Here is a 23,422-nt window from a genome sequence, read left to right on the forward strand (position 1 = left end):
GATTAGTTTACTCGTAGTAAATTAACCCCTCATTTCATTATGCATATTGGGTTCACATGTTCTGATAATATATTTCTGTATTTCCGATTTGTTTAATACGCCTATTTTATTTATATTTTGATTTTATTTCATTCTTGGTTCAAACAATTTAATATTGGGCACTATTGAACAACCCTAGCACTGCACCAAAAATGCTGGAAAAAGTACCTACGATCAACTGCACATAACCCTTCCTTCTTCGCAGTCGGGTAAAAATATACATAGTTTACAGACATTTATAACAGGTTCGATTACCGAATATGTACCTGAGAGTTAAATAAAAAAAAAACGCCATTTTTATTAAATCTAAAATCGGAAGCCATGGTTCAAAGAACAGATTTCGCTATCTCTCATAGTTTCTGATTTCTCCCTGCTGACCCATTTCGATTGATCACCCTGTATATTATGGGGGTATTTGGTTTGGGGTCGAAGAAGCGATGTAGTTTAGTCCCATCTATGGGAAAACGCGTGTTTTTGAATTATAAAGTGTTGAAAGTTTTACACGCAACATGATCGGTAATTTCTATATTTTTGACGTCAGTCTGTTGGCACGGCGGTATACGTATAGTGTAGGATCAAATCTAGACTTAGCGTTTAAAATTTCATTTCATAGATTTATTTACTAAATAAATAATATTGCGTTTTATTTTTAAAGCTTATTCAAATACATCATCATCATCCTCATGTCAGCCGAAAGACGTCCACTGCTGGACATAGGCCGCCCCCAAGGCTCTCCACTCAGACCGGTCTTGTACTTTCCGCATCCAACGCGATCTCGCGATTCAAATACATATCTTCTCCAAAACAAAACATGACACGACATAAAAAAATACCACGAGCGATTATACCATCAGCCAAATAAAGTGGTCTATCAATTTTTGAACAAGTTCCTATCAAAAATATGTCGCTAAAGTTGAACTTTCAAGTTGACAGACACAGACACATCTATTGGCTGGCATTATTGGTTTTATGACATGCAAACGATTATCAACTTTAGGGTAGTAGACCACATATTTAGCTGATATATTACGTATTTTAAGAATAGAATTGTAGTTGGCCTGGCCTGGCATATTTTATGATTTTCCTTCAAAAAATCAGTGGTAGTAAATATCAAATTTACAAGGAAAATTATAGCGGCTAAGATTGCTTGAGAATTATTAGTAGTTTAACGCATTCACTGCCACCGACGCATATATGCGTTTTCGGAACTTCGCCCAGTGCCACTGACATAATCATTCATACATTTTAAACGCACATGTGCGTCGGTGGCACCTGTGGAAGTCAGGTGGCAGTGAATGCATTAAGGGTAAATAGCAGCCTAAACTTGAAAGATTCCGTTCACAATAGGTACGAAATAGCAAAATATTACTTGATTTTTACGTAATGGCTACGGAACCCTATCCTGGGCGTGTCCGACAACCTCTTGGCCGGTTTTTCTGTTTTGGTTTTACTTTGTCTTAATGTATTTTCAATGTATGATGATTTTATGGTCCAAAATGAAAATCAGCGCCGTTCGCAAGTTCGGTTAGGTTATATGATTTGGTACCTTTCGTGACATGCTTTTTTTCTTCCCTGTTTCAAATCTGCAATCGGCTGTTCTAACCATAATCAGATGGTTGCATTTTAATATTTATGGTAATTTGGTTAGTGTTTCCCTGAACACCATCACCAATTCAATCCTTTAAATATTTTTTCATTTTTAACCCCCAACGCAAAAACTTCATCTGCGAAGAATTCTTTTATCCCCATCCCGCGGGGACTATGCTGATTTCCCGCAAAATTAGCCTAAGTTAATTTAGTATAAGTACCTAGTAATATTTTTTTTATCTAAGCGTCGTCGGTGTCGGGGACCGCTAAGGTTAATACTTTAAAAAATACAACATATGTACTTTAATTTCCTGTGAGCCTAGCGGTCCCCCCACACCGACGACGCTTAGATAAAAAAGATAATACTAGGTACTTATACTAAATTAACTTAGGCTAATTTTGCGGGAAATCAGCATAGTCCCCGCGGGATAGGGATAAACGAATTCTTCGCAGATGAAGTCGCGGGCAACAGCTAGGTAGTGCATAATTATTTTTTACTTTTTAGTTGTCTTTTTTTTCTATAAAAGTATGTCATTTGAATGGAGATGTCTTCCCTATTAGTAGGATCATTAGAAATATCTATCTATTCATAGATAGTAATCAATGACTCATGTTTTAATTGGTATATTAGCAAAATACATTCCACAGTCACAAATAGATTACAAGCAATTAAGATGGCCGTCGCTTATCGCGATGCATATGAGTTTCGTGGTACCGGGCATTCAGTTATTGTTAAAATGCACGCCAGGGCGAGCGAGCGAACACGGCGGCTTCATTGCCAGTTTGATATCGAATGGGCTTCAACTCATCCAGTGTGTGGTTTGCGTGATTGTGTTGTTTTGTTTTTAACAATACGGTATTTGACTATTTTGTATATGTTTTATAAATTAAAAAATCAAAATGCCTGTTATCGAATAAAGAAACCATTTTTAAGCTACCTTTACATATAACAAAGTTATAATGGTTTGAAATTCAAGATTAGACAGAGAAAGACATACTGGCATGTGACGTCACACGCCAGTACCGCCATACTTGCTGCATAGAGAAAAGCGTTTGAGAAAGAGACAGGTATACAGATTTTTCAAAAAATCACTATAAATCCAATTTTCAACCGATTTAAAAAAAAATTAAATTAAATTAATTGTTTTTTAAATTTATGTTATGTTAGGTTATGTTGCCATGCCCTTGCAGGGTGTCACATGTGTACTACTTAATTATATTATATTTCCACCTTTAAATTGTAATGTGACTTGCAATAAACGATTCTAATTCTAATTCTAATTCTAATTCTAAATATTCTCTTCGCTGAACACTATCTGTATATCTATATTTTCAAAATAACATTAAGATATGGCAAATTAAGGAGTTGTCAAATACCGTATTGATACAGTTAATAATTCTTCACATTCGTAAAAAATAACTGGACATGGGTATATCAAAATTTTACAAGGATGTCGCGTAGCGGCCCCTTGTTAAAAATCTAACTCTAAGGGGCTGTTTCACCATCCATTGATTAGTGTTAACTGACGGTTAAATGTGATGCCGTCTCCGTCTATTCGAACATAACAAATAGAGACGGCCGGCATCACACCTAACCGCCAGTTAACACTAATCAATGGATGGTAAACCGCCCCTAAATGTTAATGAAGACCATGTTGTATTACTAAGAGTTTTTGAGCGTCACGATTTAAATGGGTCCCAACTGTTGAACTTTAAATTAGCTACTTAACTGAGTTCTAGACTACTAGACTTATTTTCTTCCTTTTAGTTTTGGCAGTCGAGTTTTTTGATTTTTTTAAATTTAATGTTTTATTTTACACTTTTTTGATATTTATGTGAAAACGGTTGATTAAAAGTATTATAACCCAGAATGGGCTAATTATTAGCTTTCATTTGATACCCATATTGTTACAATACAAAATATTTTTTTTTCATTCCTCTGCCATATTTTTTTTGCAGACGCCATATTGAAATATTATACAGCCTATGTCACTCCGACAGTTATGACGAATCCAAAAACCTCATATGTTAAAATCCGTCTAGCCGTTTAGGCTGCAGCGAGGACCAAAGAAATTGACATACATACCTACCCACATACATACATACGCTCGAAAAACATAACCCTCCTTCGGGCAGTCGGGTAAAAAGGTAATTTTACAATGTTTCAACATGGTGGCAGTCGCAACTAGGTAACAAATACCACATGGTGTCTTTTCTGATTTTATATGCGGAATTACATTTGAAATTTACCATGAGCTTTAAGGTAAATGAACACATTGTTCCACCCAAACTCTCTTACTCTAAGAGGTGGCGGTGGCCAGTGCCTGAAAATAGGCAGAGAGAAAATATCATTATTACTAAAATATACATAACTTTTTACTTTTATGCTCTGTGGAAGAGGCTTCAATCATTTTGTCAATAAAAATTAAAATTACTTTAAATAGTTACAAAGTCAAATTCAGACAAATTATAGCTATTCAAAGCCCGTGGTATTTTTGACCCCATAGTATTTGCATTTGTTAATACCTAATAAGTACTGCCCGTTTAAGTGAGTACTTTACTAACCGTCAAAATAGGAGTCAGCTCAGCATCAGAGACAGCATCAATGCTGTGCCCCTGGTTGGCTTTGATCTGCAGTGACCTTGTGCTGGGGTCCTGTCTTAACTGGAACCTCTGCTTCGCATTATTGCGGACCACCCGTTCAATGTCACATCGGCTGTACCCTTGGAATGTTTTGTGCCGTAGTACTGTGTCTACATCGAAGAAACTTCTGGGCTACAACACAAAGTTTTTTTTTTGTTCATGGTAATGTTTTTTTCCTTATCAACAACTTAGCTCCTGTATAGTTTTGCCATGTCTGTCTGTATTTAACACCGCTTTCCAACTCGGAGGTATCAACCACTATCCCGGTTGAAATTCGGCGACGAAATCTCGATGGCTTCACGCACTTTCCGCGAAATGAAAAATTTCTCTCTCGCAAGTACAGATACCTTATCAAATCTGATATAGTGCGTCGAATCCGAGTCCATTGAGTGCTCGGCCACAGCAGACCCCTTGTCGTCCTGTTTCCTCATACTGCGTATGTGCTCCGATACCCTTGTGGAAACGTTTCGTCCAGTCTCTCCAATATAGCTCTTGCCACAGGCACAGGGAATCATATATACCCCGGGACCACTCAGGGGCTCCTTATCCTTCGGCGAACGTACCAACTGTCTGAGCTGCATATGAGGACGGAAAATCTACTTGATGCTATATCTTCGGCGTAACAAGTGTCCGATTTTATCAAAAACATGTCGAGCTAAACTCGTTTTAAGACGTGAGTTATCCGGGTCATTATATTTAATATGAGTGAATCTCACGGTAGTTTCATGTTCAAAATAAGTGGAAAAATTTGAAAGATGGTAGTAAGTATATTAAACTTACAAGAAAAACTATAATGGTTAAGTTTTCTTGAGAATTATTAGTAGTTTAAGAGTAAATAGCAGCTTAAGGTATAAAATATACCTAAACGTGAAATATTCCATACAAAATACGAAATCCTTAGAAAAATATTAATAAATTTTTTCGTAATGGCTATGGAACCCTATTTCGGGCGTGACCGACATGCTCTTGGCCAAGCATTATTTTGACCTTACAGAGGTTTTTTAAATAGAAGAATGGATTTTAAACATTACTCTATTACTACAAAAACTTAGGTAACCATTGAACATGTGTTTAACAGACATGCAAGTTTACAGAATAATGTTATTTATTTTAGACTGAATTTTTTTTTTGTAATAAAGCCTGGTTTTAATTAAGTGTGGAATTTATTAAAATTTCATTTTAATGTAAGGTGAACAAATATATGTACTTGAAACCCGAGCAACTTACTAACAGTGCTGTTAGGTGCATATATCATTTAAATAAAAAAAAACACACTGAATGAAAAAACAATGTTGACATTAACAAAAACATCCTTCAGGCAGACCGGTAAAATGGATAAGTTTATCTGAACTGATGATGCATCATGTTTCCTCCCTTATCTCACTAAGACTCATTGCAATGGCTAATTACAATTTGAATAAGCCTTAACTAATATAAGTTTTTATTATTTTAAAAATTTACTTTCTTGTCTTGCATTACTTAAAATACAAAGTACAACCAACAAACAAATGAAAGCAAAGTAAACACCCACGCGCGAAGATTTTAACTGAGTGCATAAAAAAATGCACGCGTTGGCCGTATTATTGACGTAAACAAAATGGAGCCTCCTTTGGTATTCAGGTATATTTTTTAACAAATGTCGCCAATAGTATATGGAAAGTATTCATAACTAATTTTACTACACAGCACAAAATTACGAAACAAATTCATAAGGCTAATTTGTGAGAAAGCATATTGATAGGCACCTGCTGTAAGACTAAAGTGAACAAGCTGGTGTTTAACAATTACCTTATATTAAACCCCTCCTGTACTGCACCGTGCCGTAGTAGCCACGATAATGACTTACTCAACCGAATATCTTTACTGTTCCTGTAATAAACACCACGTACCATCAGGTAAAAGTACTGCTTTGACAATAGATTTCACAAAACGAACAAGTGTAACTCTCTACGTACATTGATTGTGGCCGTTAAAGTTTTGAGCGGATCCGTAAATGTCTGCTGAACACTTGGTATTTCATTGAATATCACGAATTTCGATTTACTGATTACAAAGCTTGGGTATAAGAAAAGAAAGGAAATAAAAATACGGACTGTCCGGTCAACACGATATGAGAATGTGGAACAGTGTTGCCATGCTTGCTTGATTCTAAAATTCCTATTAAGTTTCTGTTATAGTTTCATTATTTTTGAAAGTTGAAAATTCCTGTAAGTTTCTGTTATAAAGTTTTATTATGTTTGAAGGAAGAAAATAATAGTAAAAAATATTTTATTAAAAATAGTGGAGGTATATGAGTTGTCATAGTTGAGTTACGTACCTGACATATAATCTCCTTAGTGTCTTCGGAATTGTCGATGTTTCAGATGTTGACATAGGTAAAGTATTACTTATGTCTTTACCATTAGCAACGAGACCATTTGTCTCTCAATGTATTTCATTATTTACGTATTTTACAGCGGGACAGTGAAGTGAAGTTGGTTTTATTTTCAGTGCCGGTACTACGAACACTACGAAGTGCAGTGCAAAATTCGAACTTCGTATCTTGCCTTGCCATCCCGCTGACGCTAATATTATTTAATACGAGAGCGAGAGGGACGGTACGATACGGATTTAGATTTTCTACTTTAGTAGTAGCCCCTCAAAAACAAACCATGGTGTAGTGTTTTGGTCCCATTAGTTCATAAATTTTAGGGGGAAATTATGCAAGATAACGCTTCCCGTGTTAACTGATGTTGTTTTATTAAATTCTCAATAACAAAAACGATGATTGATGCTTGCATAAAACGAACTTAAAAACACTTATTAAATAATATTATTTAATTTAGATAGATAATAATTTTCGAAATGTTTCACTCCGTGTAGTGTAATAACAAAACGCAAAAATCTTTGGCAAAAATCAATGAAAAGATACCATAGACAGTAGTGCATAGCATAGACACGTTTAGTCAGCTGACTTTACTTTTATCATTGGTCTTGTGATAAGTTGTGCTTCTCCGCCATTCTCGGCTCGACTTTTCTATCTTTCCCGTCCCGTGAGTCTGATTTAAATTATTTACCACCGTATTTTAGCTATTGCTTGGTTTGTTTTTAGTCGTGCTTGTGCTATTCCTTGTGGATATTTAGGTAACAATCCTGAAATTTGGTAAGCTATCGCCCGAACTGCCATTGTCAAATTTACTCCAGAATTTTGTAGTGTCTGGGTGTTGGATTTGGTGCGTACCTAACCATTATTTTTTATATCTATTTTAATAGTCTACCTAGGTATTTTCCAATAAAAAAACGGATATAAATCAACAGTGTTACGTTTAAAAAATAGCTTTTTTGTAATTTTCGTTCATCATGTGATCATAGTCACTTACTTGCAACCATCCCAGGCCCATCCCAATTACAATTGAAGATTTTTTTTCTGTAAATAACATAATATCATAGTTTTTTTACGTGAATTCATGGTAGGCGTCCTTTTGATATTTTCATAGGTATAACTAATAAGCTTTTCCATGTTAACTTTATCAAAGATTTTGATGGAAATTTTTAAAAAAAGCAAAATCTTATTAGAAAACATTATAATGGAAATATATAATAATATAAAGTAGTATGATAGATATTAATGTTATTCATAGTGATTTTTATCTAAAGAAAAAGTAAAGAAAAGAAACAAGCACCTTTGGAATTGGGATATTGTTAATATTTGTCTATTCCAGAAAGTTTTTATTCATTATTTGTAAAAAAAGTTCAAAGCTTATGTAATGTAGTGCTCATCAAAATTTCCTTAACTTTTGATAGTTAAAGGTGTTTTCAAGAACTATAACCGTCTGTGACTGTCATGTTAGAAAGTTAGAATGAGTTTGGCAAGGTTTGGTATTTCTGAGCAAATCATGTGATGCTCTGGTAGGTCTATTCAAGCATTTCAAACCATTTCATGCTCACTTTTTATTAATTGGCTGTTGATTTTGATGATGTTTTTGGTTATTTATTAGAGGTCCTGTATGCCTACCGGATAACTGGAAACTGTATCCGAATCTCCCACCATTTCTACATAATGTGAACATATAAGTTATTTGATATAATGACATAACACTGGTGTAATGACCCAGTTACTTGTTAAGATAAAAAATATTTTTCCAATGCAAGCTTTTTTCTGATGATACTTGTCTGCATCAGTAAATTTTTACGACTAATAGTATGGTTAAAGATCCAATTGGAAAATTTGAAATGAACAGAACAGATTTCTGTAATAGTATCTGGTAACGGCTGATATTCCTCCAGAATCCTCATTGACCATAAAGAATATCCAAAAGAGTAATTTTAATATCAAAAACATTTCCCCAATTGACAGTGATTGATGGTGACCTTATCAGTTGATAAGAATCATCTGATCTGCTGACAGTTGCTGGCTTCAGATCATTACTGATTTCATAGACTGGTTGTAGTGTAGGATACTGTACGATTCAAGTACCTACTGGTGAGTTTATAGGTAATTTGAGACTAATCAATTGACATAATTTTTATGGTCAGTCCACTATAGATTTTCTATGATAATACTGAACTGTGATATCGCTAGTTAGCCAATTCAAGTGACTACTTTTCTAAAGCTACTAAAAACCACTCAAATGGAATATAAATGTGGTTTGAAAAATTACAAAAGTTAAATGGTTCAACTCACAATAACTCAAGAACAGTCTGACTGTTTAGTTTTGATCTTATTCAAAGGTGAGTTCACGACGTTGGCGGTGACGGTGACGGCGGCGCCCCCTGCACTGAACGCGCTCACATTTACAAAAATCTAAAAGATAAATACTAGGTAGTCTGTCCATTCCTGACTTATAATTATTATTGCGAGTTGAACTGTTTAATTTTTGTGATTTTCTAAATGTCACACACGAGACTTAAGTAATATTATTAGTCTGTTTTTCTGGGTTTAAATTAAATGTATTTTGTTAAAGCTGTGTTTGAAATATTGGTTAATCGTGTTAGGACAAGTCAGATACCATATCCCTATTGTATAGTTTAAATGGCAAGACTGGAAAATATGACAATGGCTGAAAAGGAGTTAATAAGATATTACAATCAGGATTGTTTGGGTTGTTCTGTGTCAAGTCTTATCTAATTTTTGTGCTGTGTCATTGGATATCAGAAAACTGTAACATAAATTGTGTTAATTTATGTTTTCAAACTTACCACACTCAGACTCTGGCCAGCGAAAGCACCAAAATAAAAAAAAAACAAACCACTTGCTGTACACTGATTAAATGATGTTGATACTTAGATATTATTTAAATTTTCCAGATATTAAATTATACTCAGGACTCTTCAAGCTGCATCAACATTCATTATAGTAATGTGTGAAAGTTGATGATGTACTTTAGGAGTCCCTTGGTAAATTTTATGACCTTTGTCAGTGCCCATTTACGTACAGTCCAGATGCATCAACTTTTGGATTGGACCATTATGGCATTGAATAAAGGTATCTTCTGACATTTTAATTCTAACATGATCTTATAACATTTTGCATTTTGAGGATGGTAAGAGGTTGAATTAAACAAAATATTATTTATTTATTTCTTAAAGCAGAAATATCAAAATTATCTAGGCCGAGTTAGAATGACAATATGTCAATTTTGACAATCTCAAAAATGATACCAGATTAAATTTTCGTAAAAAATGCGGGGACTTCTTTCGCTGGCCAGTCTATTACTGTAATGATGATGATGATATGTTACGGTAATCCTCTGTTATAGTGTCTTCTATGGGTTAGGAACTTATCCGCCTTTAGCCCTTGGGTCCCCCACTCCTTTAAAGCCTCAAGGCATAGACCTCAATCCTGCTTTGTGCTCTACATTTTTTAAAGTGCTGCTAATAGTTTTGTTTTTTACAGATATAAGGATATAAATTCAAAATGGCGACAAGGGGCGGTTTGAAGACGATCGCCTACGAGGAGAATGAGGACAGATTTGGCTTCGTGTTCGCCGTGTCCGGTCCAGGTATGCTATCATTCCTTAAGTAACTCCACAGATATCGCACTCCCTTGCTGAGTGGCCGTCTGACAGCTCGCCCCCCTTATTTTAAGGGGATCCCATGCCCCAATGACCTTCGAACTGAATTCCTTAGTTTTCTAATATTTTTTGTAGCTTAATATTAACAACAACGGCTTTAAGCAATATATTATCCCATATTTACTTCAAAGTTCATTATCCTTGAGATATTTGGCATCAAAGTTGAACAATGTTTTTTGCCCATAACTTTTGTGTTAATTGGTTTCAAATGAAAACCCTCGACACGTTTTTAGAGACGTCAAAGACGAACCCAAATATGTAGATTTCGTATATGTTAGATCTTTCACGTCAATAGAGATACGAAATAAGTGTTTTTTTAGACAATGTTTAAAAAAATCATACAAATCTAAGTATTCATCTTTTTCAAAATCCGGTCGACTAAAATGGAGATCAAAGATTAAAGAACCGATAGCCGTTTGGCTTATAATTCTATCTGTAGTGCAAAAGTAGGAGATATGATTCAAAACTTGTCAAAAATCGATGAAAACCTCGGGTAGCCCCTTAACTGTAGGAAAATGTTTTACGTATATGACGGCGCCGAAGTTAGTTGGTACTTTTCTCCCCTGCAACATCCTTCCCATAAGGTTGTAATTCGTGCAGCAAACATTCCTTCTATTACTGTCCTTGTAATGAAATGACCCTATAAAGATGTTGTAATAATCTCAGTCTGAATTTCTCTATTTGAAGCACTATGCCAATGCAATAGAGACTAGTTTTGATTAGGCTTCTTTGTGGAGGCATTTTGATTGAAATGCCTGCATTATCTCAATTAAGATAATTATCTTTTAAGCACCATAATACTTAGTTTATCTTCAAGGTTCGGTTGTTCATGATGATTTTGTGATCTCTTGGACATTTTTGACCAAATTTCTTTCAAGATTTTCTCCGAATTTTGCTCTTTATTATACCGGGCTATAAAAAAACAACCATGGAGATTGGCTCAGTGACTGGATCTTTTATGCATCAAAATTACCAATATGTCAGATGGACTATTAATCAAAATGACCAGTATGTCAGATGGTCTATGAATCAAAATGTCCATTTGTGAAGATGCTTAAATCGTGAAATACACAAGGAAAGCGATAAATATTGAACCCAGTTCCGCATCACTCATGCTATACTTTGTATTTACCTAAACGGTTAATACATGTCGAATTTTTTTATTATTCGCCATCGCCCTCCCACATGGTATTTGATGTAATGTAATGTGTTACCCCGCCAGTCGTGACGGCGGAGAAGATGTCCGGGTCCGCTATGTACGAGCTGGTGCGCGTCGGCTACAACGAGCTGGTCGGAGAGATCATCCGTCTCGAGGGTGACATGGCCACCATCCAGGTAACATATATTTTCCAAGTTTTTCATATCAATTACTACTCGATGCCTCCACGCGTTCCTAAGAAAAAAACCGGCCAAGAGCGTGTCGGACACGCCCAAAATAGGGTTCCGTAGCCATTACGAAAAAATTAAGTAATATTTTTCTAAGGATTTCGTATTTTATACCGAATCTTACAAGTTAAGGTATATTTTATACCTTAGGCTGCTATCTACTCATAAACTACTAATAATTCTCAAGCAAACTTAGCCGTTATAGTTTTCCTTGAAAGTTTGATATACTTGCTACCATCCTGATTTTTTTCTAATTTTTCCACCCACCGGTTTAGATTTTAGAGGGGGGGGGGACGCTCGATTTTAATGAAAATTTCCACTTTAAAGTTGAATATTTCGCAAATAAATCACTGAATCGAAAAGTCGTTTTAGCAACCCCCTAATGGTTTTAAAAGACCTATCCAACGATACCCCACACTATAGGGTTGGATGAGAAAAAAAAATCACCCCACTTTTTTTAAATTTTTTTAATTTTGTCGGCATAGTTTTATATATATCCGTGCAAAATTACAGCTTTCTAGCATTGATAGTCCCTGAGCAAAGCCGCGGACGGACAGACAGATAGACATACAGACAGACATGGCGAAACTATAAGGGGGCCGTTTTTGCCATTTTGGTTCCGGAACCCTAAAAAGGTTATTAAGAGATGGAGAGACAGTCAGCCAGTAAAGTGATGTAAGGGTTCCATGCTTTTGCAGTATGGAACTTCAAAAAATGCTAGTAACTTGTCCCATTGGAATTTCTCAAGCTTTCTATAGCTTTCCGTCACCAGTGGTTTAGACTGTGTGTTGTCTGTCTGTCAGTTATACACGCGCGATATTGCAATTATATACGATTGATAACCCTCAGCACTACATCTGACGCCAATTCAACCACCCAGGTATACGAGGAGACATCCGGTGTGACAGTGGGCGACCCCGTACTCCGCACAGGCAAGCCCCTCTCCGTGGAGCTGGGCCCCGGCATCCTGGGCTCCATCTTTGACGGCATCCAGCGCCCTCTGAAGGACATTAACGAGATGACCCAGTCCATCTACATCCCCAAGGGTGTCAACGTGCCCTGCCTCGCCCGAGAGATGTCGTGGGAGTTCAACCCGTTGAACGTTAAGGTAAATGTTAAATTCGTAAAGTTATGTCTGTCTTAATATTTTTTTACAGCTTTTCAAAAACTGTAACTTTTTTATTGTAATGATCTAAAAAGTAGATATTAGTTTTCAATTAAATTACTATTTTAAATGACTGTTGTAAGAAGCTATAAGATTGATAAGAAATCAAATTGATTGGTCTAAGTAATAATTAAATGTTCAATTTGACTGATGACTAAGAAGGACTCTGAAAAAAAACTGGCCAAGTGGCCAAGGGTTCTGTACAAATTTGTATAAATTATCTATGAATATCCAGTGTTAGCAGAGCCCCTTCTTTAGGCACTTGTCCCACCGCCGACGATGAGCGAGAAGCGAGCAGAGCGAGTAACTAGAACCGAGTGGGCGAGCAGTGAAAAGCGAGTGTTCGAGCACGACGGGCGATTACTCGCTCTTCTCGCTCGAGCCGGGCGGCCGCCAAGCTAACAGTGCTGAGCGAGTATCGCTGAGCTAGTTTTATAGCTTAGCGAGTCTTATAGCTCTTGTCGCTGCGACAAATGATGTAAGAGCGAGTTCTCGTCGGCAGTGTGAACCGCCAGCGATCAACTATTAATATATGTGTCTTTTACTCATCTTCCATCAGCATCATTCATCGATCTTATATCTTTTGTTCGTTTCTTGAGCGAGAAAATAGTCGATAGCCAATCGTTTCCTCGCCGGCGGTGAGACAACTGCCTTAAACAAAATGCACGCAATCATTTTAAATAGTTATTGACATAAACAGACTGATAAAAAATGAATATTGGTGGTTCATAACAAAATGAATGTTTGTATAGTGTAATGGTGTGGGTAGGTATAGGTATAGTGTAACACGTATAGTATATTCCAGGTGGGGTCTCACGTGACGGGCGGCGACCTGTACGGCATCGTGCACGAGAACACGCTGGTCAAGCACCGCATGCTGGTGCCGCCCAAGGCCCGGGGCACCATCACCTACATCGCGCCCGCCGGCAACTATAACGTCACCGTCAGTATTACTTATTAAACGCACTTTGATATTTGCAGTAAACACAGTTTGGACACTGGGATGGTTGCAGTAAAAACGTTTTTACACTAGGGTGTTTGAAGTAAAAACGTTTTGACACTTGGGCGTTTGAACAAAAGACATCTTGACACAGCGTATTGCAGTAAAAACACTTTGACACCAAGGTATCTGCAGTAAAAACATTTGACACTAGGATATTTGCAGTAAAAACATTTTGATACTAGGATATTTGCAGTAAAAACATTTTGATACTTGGATTTCTGCAGTAAAAACATTTCGACACTTGAATATTTGCAGTAAAAAATTTTTTTACTTGGATATTTGCAGTAAAAACATTTTGACACTTGGATATTTGCAGTAAAAACATTTTGACACACTGATGTTTGAAGAAAATACGTCTTAACGCTAAAGTATTTGCAATTAAAACATTTTGACCCTGTTGGCAGTAAATAAACTTTTACACTAGGATTTGTGCAAAAAAACTTTTTGTCTTTAGGCATTTCCAGTAGACATGACATGCCAATCTGATATGACATTCAGTCCGACATTTGCAGTAAAGGGAAATCAGCCATACACATAATTTTAATCGTCAGAAGATAACTGTTTTATTGTTAACGTTAACGTTTGATGGGCCGCAGGACACGGTTTTGGAGATGGAGTTTGACGGCGAGAAGAACTCTTACAGCATGTTGCAAGTGTGGCCCGTGCGCCAGCCGCGACCCTGCGCCGAGAAGCTGCCCGCCAACCACCCGCTGCTGACCGGACAGCGCGTGCTCGACTCGCTCTTCCCGTGAGTAATAACAATAACAATACAATACAATGTCTCTTTTTCTTTTTTCTTTCTCTTCACCAGAAATAGTAATCGATACAGAAAACAGGTACACAGAGAGAAAAAATACAAAGTTCCCGCCTGCCAATGGTTTTGTTTAAATTCTCCCATTTAATAAGGATTTTTCAGTGCATTACCATATATCAAAAACGTAGTCTCAAAATCCAAAGTCAAAGTAAAAATGTCTTTGTTCAATTTAGGCTATAACAAGTACTTATAAATGTCAATAAATCTACTATTTGTTTGGAAAAACCTCTCCTCACATAAACCGGCAAGAAACACGACGAGGAGTATATATTTTTTTTAAACAGATTTTGATCTACCAGATCATTAAAGAACATTGTAAATCTATATACACCACGAGTATTTAACACAACTACATTTTCGACACTACGAACGAACCAACTGAATTGTAACCCATTGTGGAACCTTTTCGTAGACAAAGTCATAGTGACATTGCATTGCTTGACAAGGGAATTTATTATGACACTAAGGGGCTGTTTCACCATCCATTGATTAGTGTTAACTGACGGTTAAATGTGATGCCGTCTCTATTTGTTTTGTGCGAATAGACGGAGACGGCATCACATTTAACCGTCAGTTAACACTAATCAATAAATATCACGGGACAATTCACACTAATTGACCTAGTCCCAAAGTAAGTTTAGCAAAGCTTGTGTTATGGGTACTAAGCAACGGATAAATGTAATTATATAGATATAGATACATACTTAAATACATAGTAAACACCCAAGACCCGAGAACAAACATTCGTATTTGTCATACAAATATCTGCCCCGACACGGGAATTGAACCCGGGACCTCAAGCTTCATAGTCAGGTTCTCTAACCACTAGGCCATCTGGTCGTCAATATGACATATATGGATTGTGAAACAGCCCCTTAATGTGAGAATGTTCTATGGTGGGTCAGGAATGAAATGGTTCGACTGTACATAGATTCGCTATTTGAAGTAAGTTATCATCAATGGTGCTCGGAATTATTTACAAATATCCCTGTCCATGATATAATACTGAAGTTATTTATTTGAAAGCATGTGGTTTGTTCGAGGTGTATGTTGATGATATGTTGAGGTAACGTTGGTCCACAGCTGCGTGCAGGGAGGTACCACTGCCATCCCGGGGGCCTTCGGGTGCGGCAAGACTGTCATCTCGCAGGCGCTGTCCAAGTACTCCAACTCTGATGTCATCGTCTACGTAGGATGCGGAGAGCGCGGTACGTAGCCTAGCATATTACGCTACAATCCTGGTTTGACTTGTTGAGGTTTAACTGTTTCGAAGATGGTTAAACTGATCGAGTGTTGCCATTATTTCCGGTTGCGAACTTCCTTCCGCTGGCGTTCGTGTCGTCATAGTGTGTTGTATGTTTTTTTACAATGCACGTGCTCGGAAAGTGCCTCTTGACGTGGGTCAACATATCCATAGAAAATTAGTGATTCCTGCACGCATCCACAAGTGTGCCGTAAAGTTGTATGGATTTTACTTACCGCACTTGTGCGGTAAAGTAACTTTTTAAATTGCCAAATGATGTCCAAACTATTGTTAAAAAAATAAGTCTAAAGAGTCGTTATAGTTAGGCTTTGAACAAATAAGAAAACGTTTGATGCAACCAACTGAATATTTACTGATAAGATAATACAGATTAAACGCGACAGAAAAGAGAACGTTAATTTTTTTTTTCATGTAAACTCGTATTTTAATTCCGTCTAAAGTTATGAAAAAAAGGGAATAAATTCTTGAGTCCAATTCGGACCGTGCGACGTCAAGCGCGCGCACTCGAAAGTTAACCAATGAGCTTCCAGTGCGCGCGCACGACGTAGCACGAACCAATCATGGTTACCCGTTCGCGCCTGTCATGAAACCCCGCCAAAGTAATGTTCATGAGTTCAGTCCGGTGAATTAATTTTTGATGAGTAAATAAAATGAAGAGTTTAAATGATGAATTTATATGTGACTTTACGCCGCCTTTCGTCCTCCACGAAGCACATATTGTCAGTGACAAACTCAATGCTGAACAAAATACGTGAACTATAATATACATACCTAAGTTAATAAACATCGTAAATTGATAGAATAATCTACTTCTACACACATGGATATTATAACATCTACCGGTATGTTTTATTATTTATTTGCTTTTATCTATTAGAATTAGTGAACCAATTTTGATTTATTTACAGTTCCAAAGCTAAAAAATCTCAGATTTACGGTAACTTTTTGTTAATAGCTGGTAGATTAGATACATAAAACATATACTTGATGATAATTAACTATTACACGGATTTATTCACGGGTTGCACTGATATTTAGCATTATAGGAGCGTGCAGGAGATAAGGACTAGCCAATATAAGTGTGGAAAATGTCAAGCAACAAGGGCTAATAACTAATCATAAAAAATCACGATACTAAAACAAAGTCTTCTTTACCTATCATTAGTACCTAGCTGTAGCTGTTCTAATCCTCTGAGTCAATGATTGTTATGAAAGTTGGTTTAATAAAGTGTATACGTTAACGAATTTGGTTTGGCGTGCATGTCGGTATGTATATCTACTGCCTGCTACTGTAGTAAAAGGAGTATGACAAAAAAATGATGTAGTCACTGCCTCGATTTTTTTCCTCGCTTAATGCATTGTAAAACGTTGTATGATATACGTGTCAAAAGTAGGAAATTCCCAACTCGTGCCGGCTCAAAACACTCGCTTCGCTCGTGTTTCAAGTTCTCCGCCACTCGTTTGGAATTGCCTACTTTCCGCACTTGTATCATAAATAACTAATATGTTTTAGTTTTTAAATGGGTCCCACTGAAAAGCAGCGTTGCGGCTTGCCGTAACAGTATGCTGAGTGGGGTCCACTTTATACTATTCGATGTTATTATTATTATTATTTTCTCTCCATCTAATGTATTTTTATGTGTATCGAATACGTGTAAATCTCTCTCTCTCTCTCTCTCTCTCTCTTTTTATTTTTATAATTTACCCATAGAAATATCGGGGTAAGAAGTAGCCTATGTGTTATTCCAAACGTTTCATCATCCCAGCCTATATACTATCTATAAACCAAATCTAGAAACCACACACTTTCGCATTTATAATATTAGTAGGATTTCAGACTTTTGAACTCACTCTTTGTCGGTCCCTACACAAATGCTCCTCTCATAGGTTTACTGTTAGAAATTCCTTAAAGGGATAAATTCTTTGTTTTGTTGATGCATCACATTAATAATTTGTTTTTGTTTCAATAAAACATTGTTTGTCGTTAGGTAACGAGATGTCTGAGGTACTGCGTGATTTCCCCGAGCTGACGGTGGAGATCGACGGAGTCACCGAGTCCATCATGAAGCGTACCGCCCTCGTCGCCAACACCTCCAACATGCCCGTCGCCGCCCGAGAGGCCTCCATCTACACCGGTCAGTTACTATTACAACACTATTGTTATAGAACCCACAAACGCAATCGTCAGACGACACCGTTCGAATCGGATCATGTGTGTGAGAAAACTACAGTTTTGTACAAATTTTTACAACTGTATCGTCGGACGGAACAGTATCAAAACTCGAGTAGATAAATCGGAATGGATGGATTAGTGCTGTAATTACGTTCGCAAGCGGCTGTAAAGTGCTTGCGAGAGATCCGATAACCTCCCACGTGCGAGCGAAACAAAAAAACATGGTTTTAGGACCTTAGAGCTCAGATGATAGCGACGCTAGTATAATTGAATATCTTTATATGGGTTATTCCCACCTGTTACCACTAATTTGTTAGCAGTGGTAACAGTTGGGATTTTTTTCCCATCTTTTACCACTAAGTACTCGGTGGTAACAACTGGGATTTTAACCCCATTTGTTACCACTAAAGCAATTGGTGGTAACTACTGGGATTTTTTTCCCAGTAGTTACCACCAATTAGTTTAGTGGTAACAGTTGGGAATTTTTATTCCCATTAATAAAAGTAAAGTATTTATTTACTTACACAATATATACATTAAGATTCGAGAAAAGAAAAATATAATTTAGACCTTAACATGTAGAGAACTAAATGAAATAAATTGTGTACATGCAAACTTTGAAACAGCAATGCACTAACCCCTCCACTAGGTACAGCCTGTCTCGTAGGTAGCCAATTAGTTACCACTGGTAAAAGTTGGGAAAAAACTTCCCACCTGTTACCACTGGTAACAAATAGACGGTAACAGGTGGGAATAACCTCTTTATATATCTATATCTCTCCCCTAGGCATCACCCTGTCCGAGTACTTCCGTGACATGGGCTACAACGTGTCCATGATGGCTGACTCCACGTCCCGTTGGGCTGAGGCGCTGCGTGAGATCTCGGGCCGTCTGGCTGAGATGCCGGCTGACTCCGGCTACCCCGCCTACCTGGGCGCGCGGCTGGCCTCCTTCTACGAGCGCGCTGGACGCGTCAAGTGCCTCGGCAACCCCGAGAGGGAAGGTCGGTACACCTCTAGGGACGAATTGAAACAATGACCTCACCCGCGAACTTATGATAGCTCGTTTCTGCAAGAAATGTGTTCATGCAGTTCCTCCACCTCTACACAAACCCATCCATCACCACCACACTACACTGACGCGTTTAGAACTCGACCAGAGCTCGTCTTCAGAGCAACACAAGCGTTCTCCATGCTACCAGATGCTAGACTAACATGTCACATGTGACACTACACACTACTACTGTTAACATGTACTACTCTTTTGATTTTTTTCGTGCCTGCATTCGAAATTGAAACAGCTTTAATAATCCAGGTTCCGTGTCCATCGTGGGCGCCGTGTCCCCGCCCGGTGGTGACTTCTCGGACCCGGTGACGGCCGCCACGCTGGGCATCGTGCAGGTGTTCTGGGGTCTCGACAAGAAACTGGCCCAGAGGAAACACTTCCCCTCCATCAACTGGCTCATCTCTTACAGGTTCTTAAAACTTTTTCAGAATGTTGTTTTTATATTAGATAGTTATTAGAGTCTTGCTAGCCCATCGTGGAAAATTAAAAAAAAATAGCAACACATTTTATGGATATAAAATTTGTCACGTAACAGGGCGCACATACATGCACGGAAACATTCGTGCATTGTACAAATAAATGAACATGAAAATGTTTTTTTTTCTCTGTTCATATTTGGTTATTATTGTAAATATAACGAACGCCTGGTATTTCTTTTAATGGTTTATGAGATTTTTTCACACAAAAACGCTTATGAAAATCAACATCACACGATGTCTCAGGTAGGACACGTTGTCCAAGGATCAAGGTTCGTGCGCTTTGATGTGTGTCAAACGCCGACTGAAATCTTTTGGAAATGTCGTTTTACATCTTGTTGGTTCGCGTATTCGCGCGAATGTGAGTGACATAGCTTTACATTTTGATTTACATTGCTGCTTGCCGGACAGATTTTTATAGTAGCTAGAACGAGCGTTTGCTTAACATTGCTTAGGATAGAATAAGTTGGCCATATTATGTGCAAAAGTTTTAAATTGGTCGGTGACTTTTTTGTACGAGTTCTGAGTTGTCAATTTGTTCGCAGCAAGTACATGCGCGCTCTCGATGACTTCTATGAGAAGAACTACCAAGACTTCGTGCCCCTCAGGACTAAGGTGAGATGATCTGGATTCTTTAATTTGTGCCCATAAAAAAAAACAAACAACAATACAAAACAAAAAACAACAATGTATTCATTTGGTTAAGGATATCATAGCAAGCACTAGACGATAATGTGAAGAATGATATTGACAGTGACACTAATAATATAAAAAGAAACATATTATTGGGATATAATATATAAAAAAAGACAGCTACAGATACACACACTTTTTAAATTTAGTTCAGTCAGTGATAAATAGATTTCGATGCTATTAACCGTTGAAGAGTTCCGTCCTGCGGAGACGATCCTGGCTGGACTACTAGGATGTCACTACTAGATTATTGTATGTATTGTCACGCGATTTACTTAAGTATTCCAAATTTCAAGTCAATCTGACTACTGGAAGTTGGTCAAATTTAACTTACAAGATTTGACTACAGACAACCAGACAGATAGACAACGGGACAGGTGAAACTAAACAAAAGCTTGTAAAATAAGGACACTTGATTGAGTTATGTTATTGTAGCATCAGATGCTACGATTATAAATAACCCAAAAGTGTTTTTTTTTGAGATACTGTCATTTCCCTTATGAGGGCAGCACAAGACAAGTGTTCTTATATCGATATTTGGGGTTGAGTCACAAAGTGCTAAAGACACTAATCCCTTGCTATTGTATACCTATTTTTATTCTTTTACATTCAATGAGGTTTTAGGAGATGGGGACGTGCACTCCGAAAAAATCAATTCAATTTAATTCTTTATTGCAACCATGGTATTTGTACAGGTCTTAAAACATAATTGCGCCACATGGACCCTGGCAGGTATAGCAAGATACATTTTATACTTAATACATTATGGCTGGGAAGGGAGGGCCCAGATCAGTGGTGGGCAAACTTTCTTCATGTGGGGGCCAGAAAGTTACAAATATCTTAGAGGAGGGCCAGGATTATACAGTTCAATTTTATACTTTTTTATATTTTTGCCAAATAATGAAATTATATTATGATCGCGGGCCGTATAGGTAGGTAGGTACTATTTACTTCGAAAGAACGTCGGCGGGCCGGATTAAATACCTTCGCGGGCCGTACTTTGGCCATCACTGGCGCGGACTTTGAGCGTGTATATTAAGCAAGCCCCCCCCCCCCCAGGTTAAGGAGATCCTCCAGGAGGAGGAGGACTTGTCCGAGATCGTGCAGCTGGTGGGCAAGGCGTCGCTCGCAGAGACCGACAAGATCACCCTCGAGGTCGCCAAGCTGCTCAAAGACGACTTCCTGCAGCAGAACAGGTCAGTTTGACACGTTTATCATCTTATCCCTGCCCTGCTGCCCTGGCTTCTCACAGGTGCGACTATGAAAAATAGTAGTTAAAAAGTAAAGGTCTAATCTAAGACCTCACATTTTTCTCCTTCTTTTACCAAAGAAACACCCGCGCAAAAGCAGGGGCGCGTCGCTAGTTATATGTATTAGATTTATAAACTATCCATGAAATAATGTCCGTCTGATGGCGAAAACCGCATTAAAATCCGTTGTACGGTTTTAAAGATCTAAACGTACATACCAACAGTGAGACGGCGGGAAGTGACTTAATTTTATACTACGTAAAGGTGCATATTTATAGTAATATAATATTTTATTTTGCATTATTTATAAACATATTTTGGCTAAAAAAATACCTGTTTTTCACTATCGCTAGCGCATACTATTCAATCAGTTCTTAGCGCATCGTTGATTTATGGCTCCAAATTTTTGAAGAAAATGTTGTGATAATAAAGTTTGTTTTCCCCAGTTACTCGGCGTACGACCGGTTCTGTCCGTTCTACAAGACGGTGGGCATGCTCAAGAACATGATCTCGTTCTACGACATGTCGCGGCACGCGGTCGAGGCCACGGCGCAGTCCGACAACAAGGTCACGTGGAACGTCATCCGCGACGCCATGGGGCCCGTGCTCTACCAGCTCTCCTCCATGAAGTTCAAGGTAACGTCACCTCTACACTCGACTTTATACTTTTAACCCTTTAACCGCCATTGTCTGAATTATAAGACAAAAATTATCCAGCTGATTTCGCCGCAGTCTTATAATTAAGACAAAATGTCATATAGTTTCGGTGCAGGTGGCGATACGGGCACGTACGAATGAAAACGTATTGGCGGTTAAAAGGTTAAGCAAAAATTAAATCAAACAAGTTTTAGTTAAAAATTAAATTTTTAGTATAGGCTTTTTTTGCTGACTGTACCTGCATTTTCATCCAAACTACATTTCCGTACCAAATTTCAAGACTATGCCAGTGATCGTTGAGGATTTCCGTCCTGCGGAGACGATCCTAGCTGAACCACTGAAGTGAATTTTAAGTAGTATTATGTAGTTATTTTAAGTTTAGGTTAGTTTTATTTCCATTCAATTGTTACTTACTCTTTTCTTTTCCAAGTTAATAAAACTCCGAAATAACAAATTGAAATGTATATAACTGTGGCCTTCATGCTATCATGTCATAAACATATAACTGGTTGTTCCCAGGACCCCGTGAAAGACGGCGAGGCTAAGATCAAGGCTGACTTCGACCAGATCCTCGAAGACATGGCGGCCGCCTTCCGCAACCTCGAAGACTAAGCCCCGCAAACGGCCGCCCGGCCCTTGTTAATACGTTCTAGACCTAATTATTATCTATGTAGAGAGTGCATAGGTTTAAGTAACTTGTATTACTCATGTTCTAAAGGTACACTCCGCTTGTAAATAAACCGTAAATCTATTTGGTGCGTCCCACCACACAGTTGATTAGTTGTTATTGTACTAATAAAATATACTATTTATATACATTAACGATGAATTATTTGCCCATTGATATTTTACAATGTATCGAGTACCCTCTTGCATTCCACGTTATTTAGGTGTAGTCGGAATTTTTGCTTTTTTGCCGATGTGTCATATAAGCCACGTTGTGGCAGCTTGTTTCAGTATTAAGTTCTCGCGCGTCGTAGAGGAGCGGTCGTGTCGGACTCGTGTCGCCTCCGTCGTGTACAAATATCGTTCTCGCGAAGTTTCCTTGTTCAGACTATGTGACGTTAAGTGTTGAGAGGAAGATGATAAATAAATCAATAAATAATTATATTAAATTATTATTGTGTTTTTATTCTGTAGCAGATTGTTAGTCT

General features: G+C 37.7%; 1 protein-coding gene across 4 annotated transcripts; it reads left to right on the forward strand.

Moving 5' to 3' along the window:
* Positions 1-7,194: 7,194 nt before the first annotated feature.
* Positions 7,195-23,386, forward strand: LOC141429819 (V-type proton ATPase catalytic subunit A). Of its 4 annotated transcripts, none has more exons than XM_074090370.1 (14): positions 7,195-7,301; positions 10,145-10,250; positions 11,545-11,657; positions 12,589-12,816; positions 13,679-13,816; positions 14,473-14,624; positions 15,774-15,898; positions 17,943-18,089; positions 18,915-19,130; positions 19,442-19,601; positions 20,214-20,283; positions 21,421-21,557; positions 22,058-22,247; positions 22,788-23,386. In XM_074090370.1, exons 2-14 carry the CDS (start codon positions 10,166-10,168, stop codon positions 22,878-22,880), a joined length of 1,854 nt encoding a protein of 617 aa, XP_073946471.1. In that variant the 5' UTR covers positions 7,195-7,301; positions 10,145-10,165; the 3' UTR covers positions 22,881-23,386. The 4 variants fall into 4 exon arrangements, with proteins under 4 accessions (XP_073946471.1, XP_073946474.1, XP_073946473.1 ...); XM_074090373.1 differs by having other exon boundaries at positions 7,220-7,300; positions 10,142-10,250; XM_074090372.1 differs by lacking the exon at positions 7,195-7,301 and adding an exon at positions 7,309-7,392.
* Positions 23,387-23,422: the final 36 nt, after the last annotated feature.

The sequence above is a fragment of the Choristoneura fumiferana genome, chromosome 7, assembly GCF_025370935.1.
Source record: "Choristoneura fumiferana chromosome 7, NRCan_CFum_1, whole genome shotgun sequence".
Taxonomy (NCBI): domain Eukaryota; kingdom Metazoa; phylum Arthropoda; class Insecta; order Lepidoptera; family Tortricidae; genus Choristoneura; species Choristoneura fumiferana.

Coding starts and splice junctions, on each gene's coding strand:
- LOC141429819 (XM_074090370.1), top strand. CDS start 10,166: ATGGCGACAAGGGGCGGTTTGAAGACGATCGCCTACGAGGAGAATGAG. Junction 19,602..20,213: donor AACTGGCTCATCTCTTACAG/GTTCTTAAAACT, acceptor ATTTGTTCGCAG/CAAGTACATGCGCGCTCTCG. Junction 22,248..22,787: donor TCTCCTCCATGAAGTTCAAG/GTAACGTCACCT, acceptor GGTTGTTCCCAG/GACCCCGTGAAAGACGGCGA.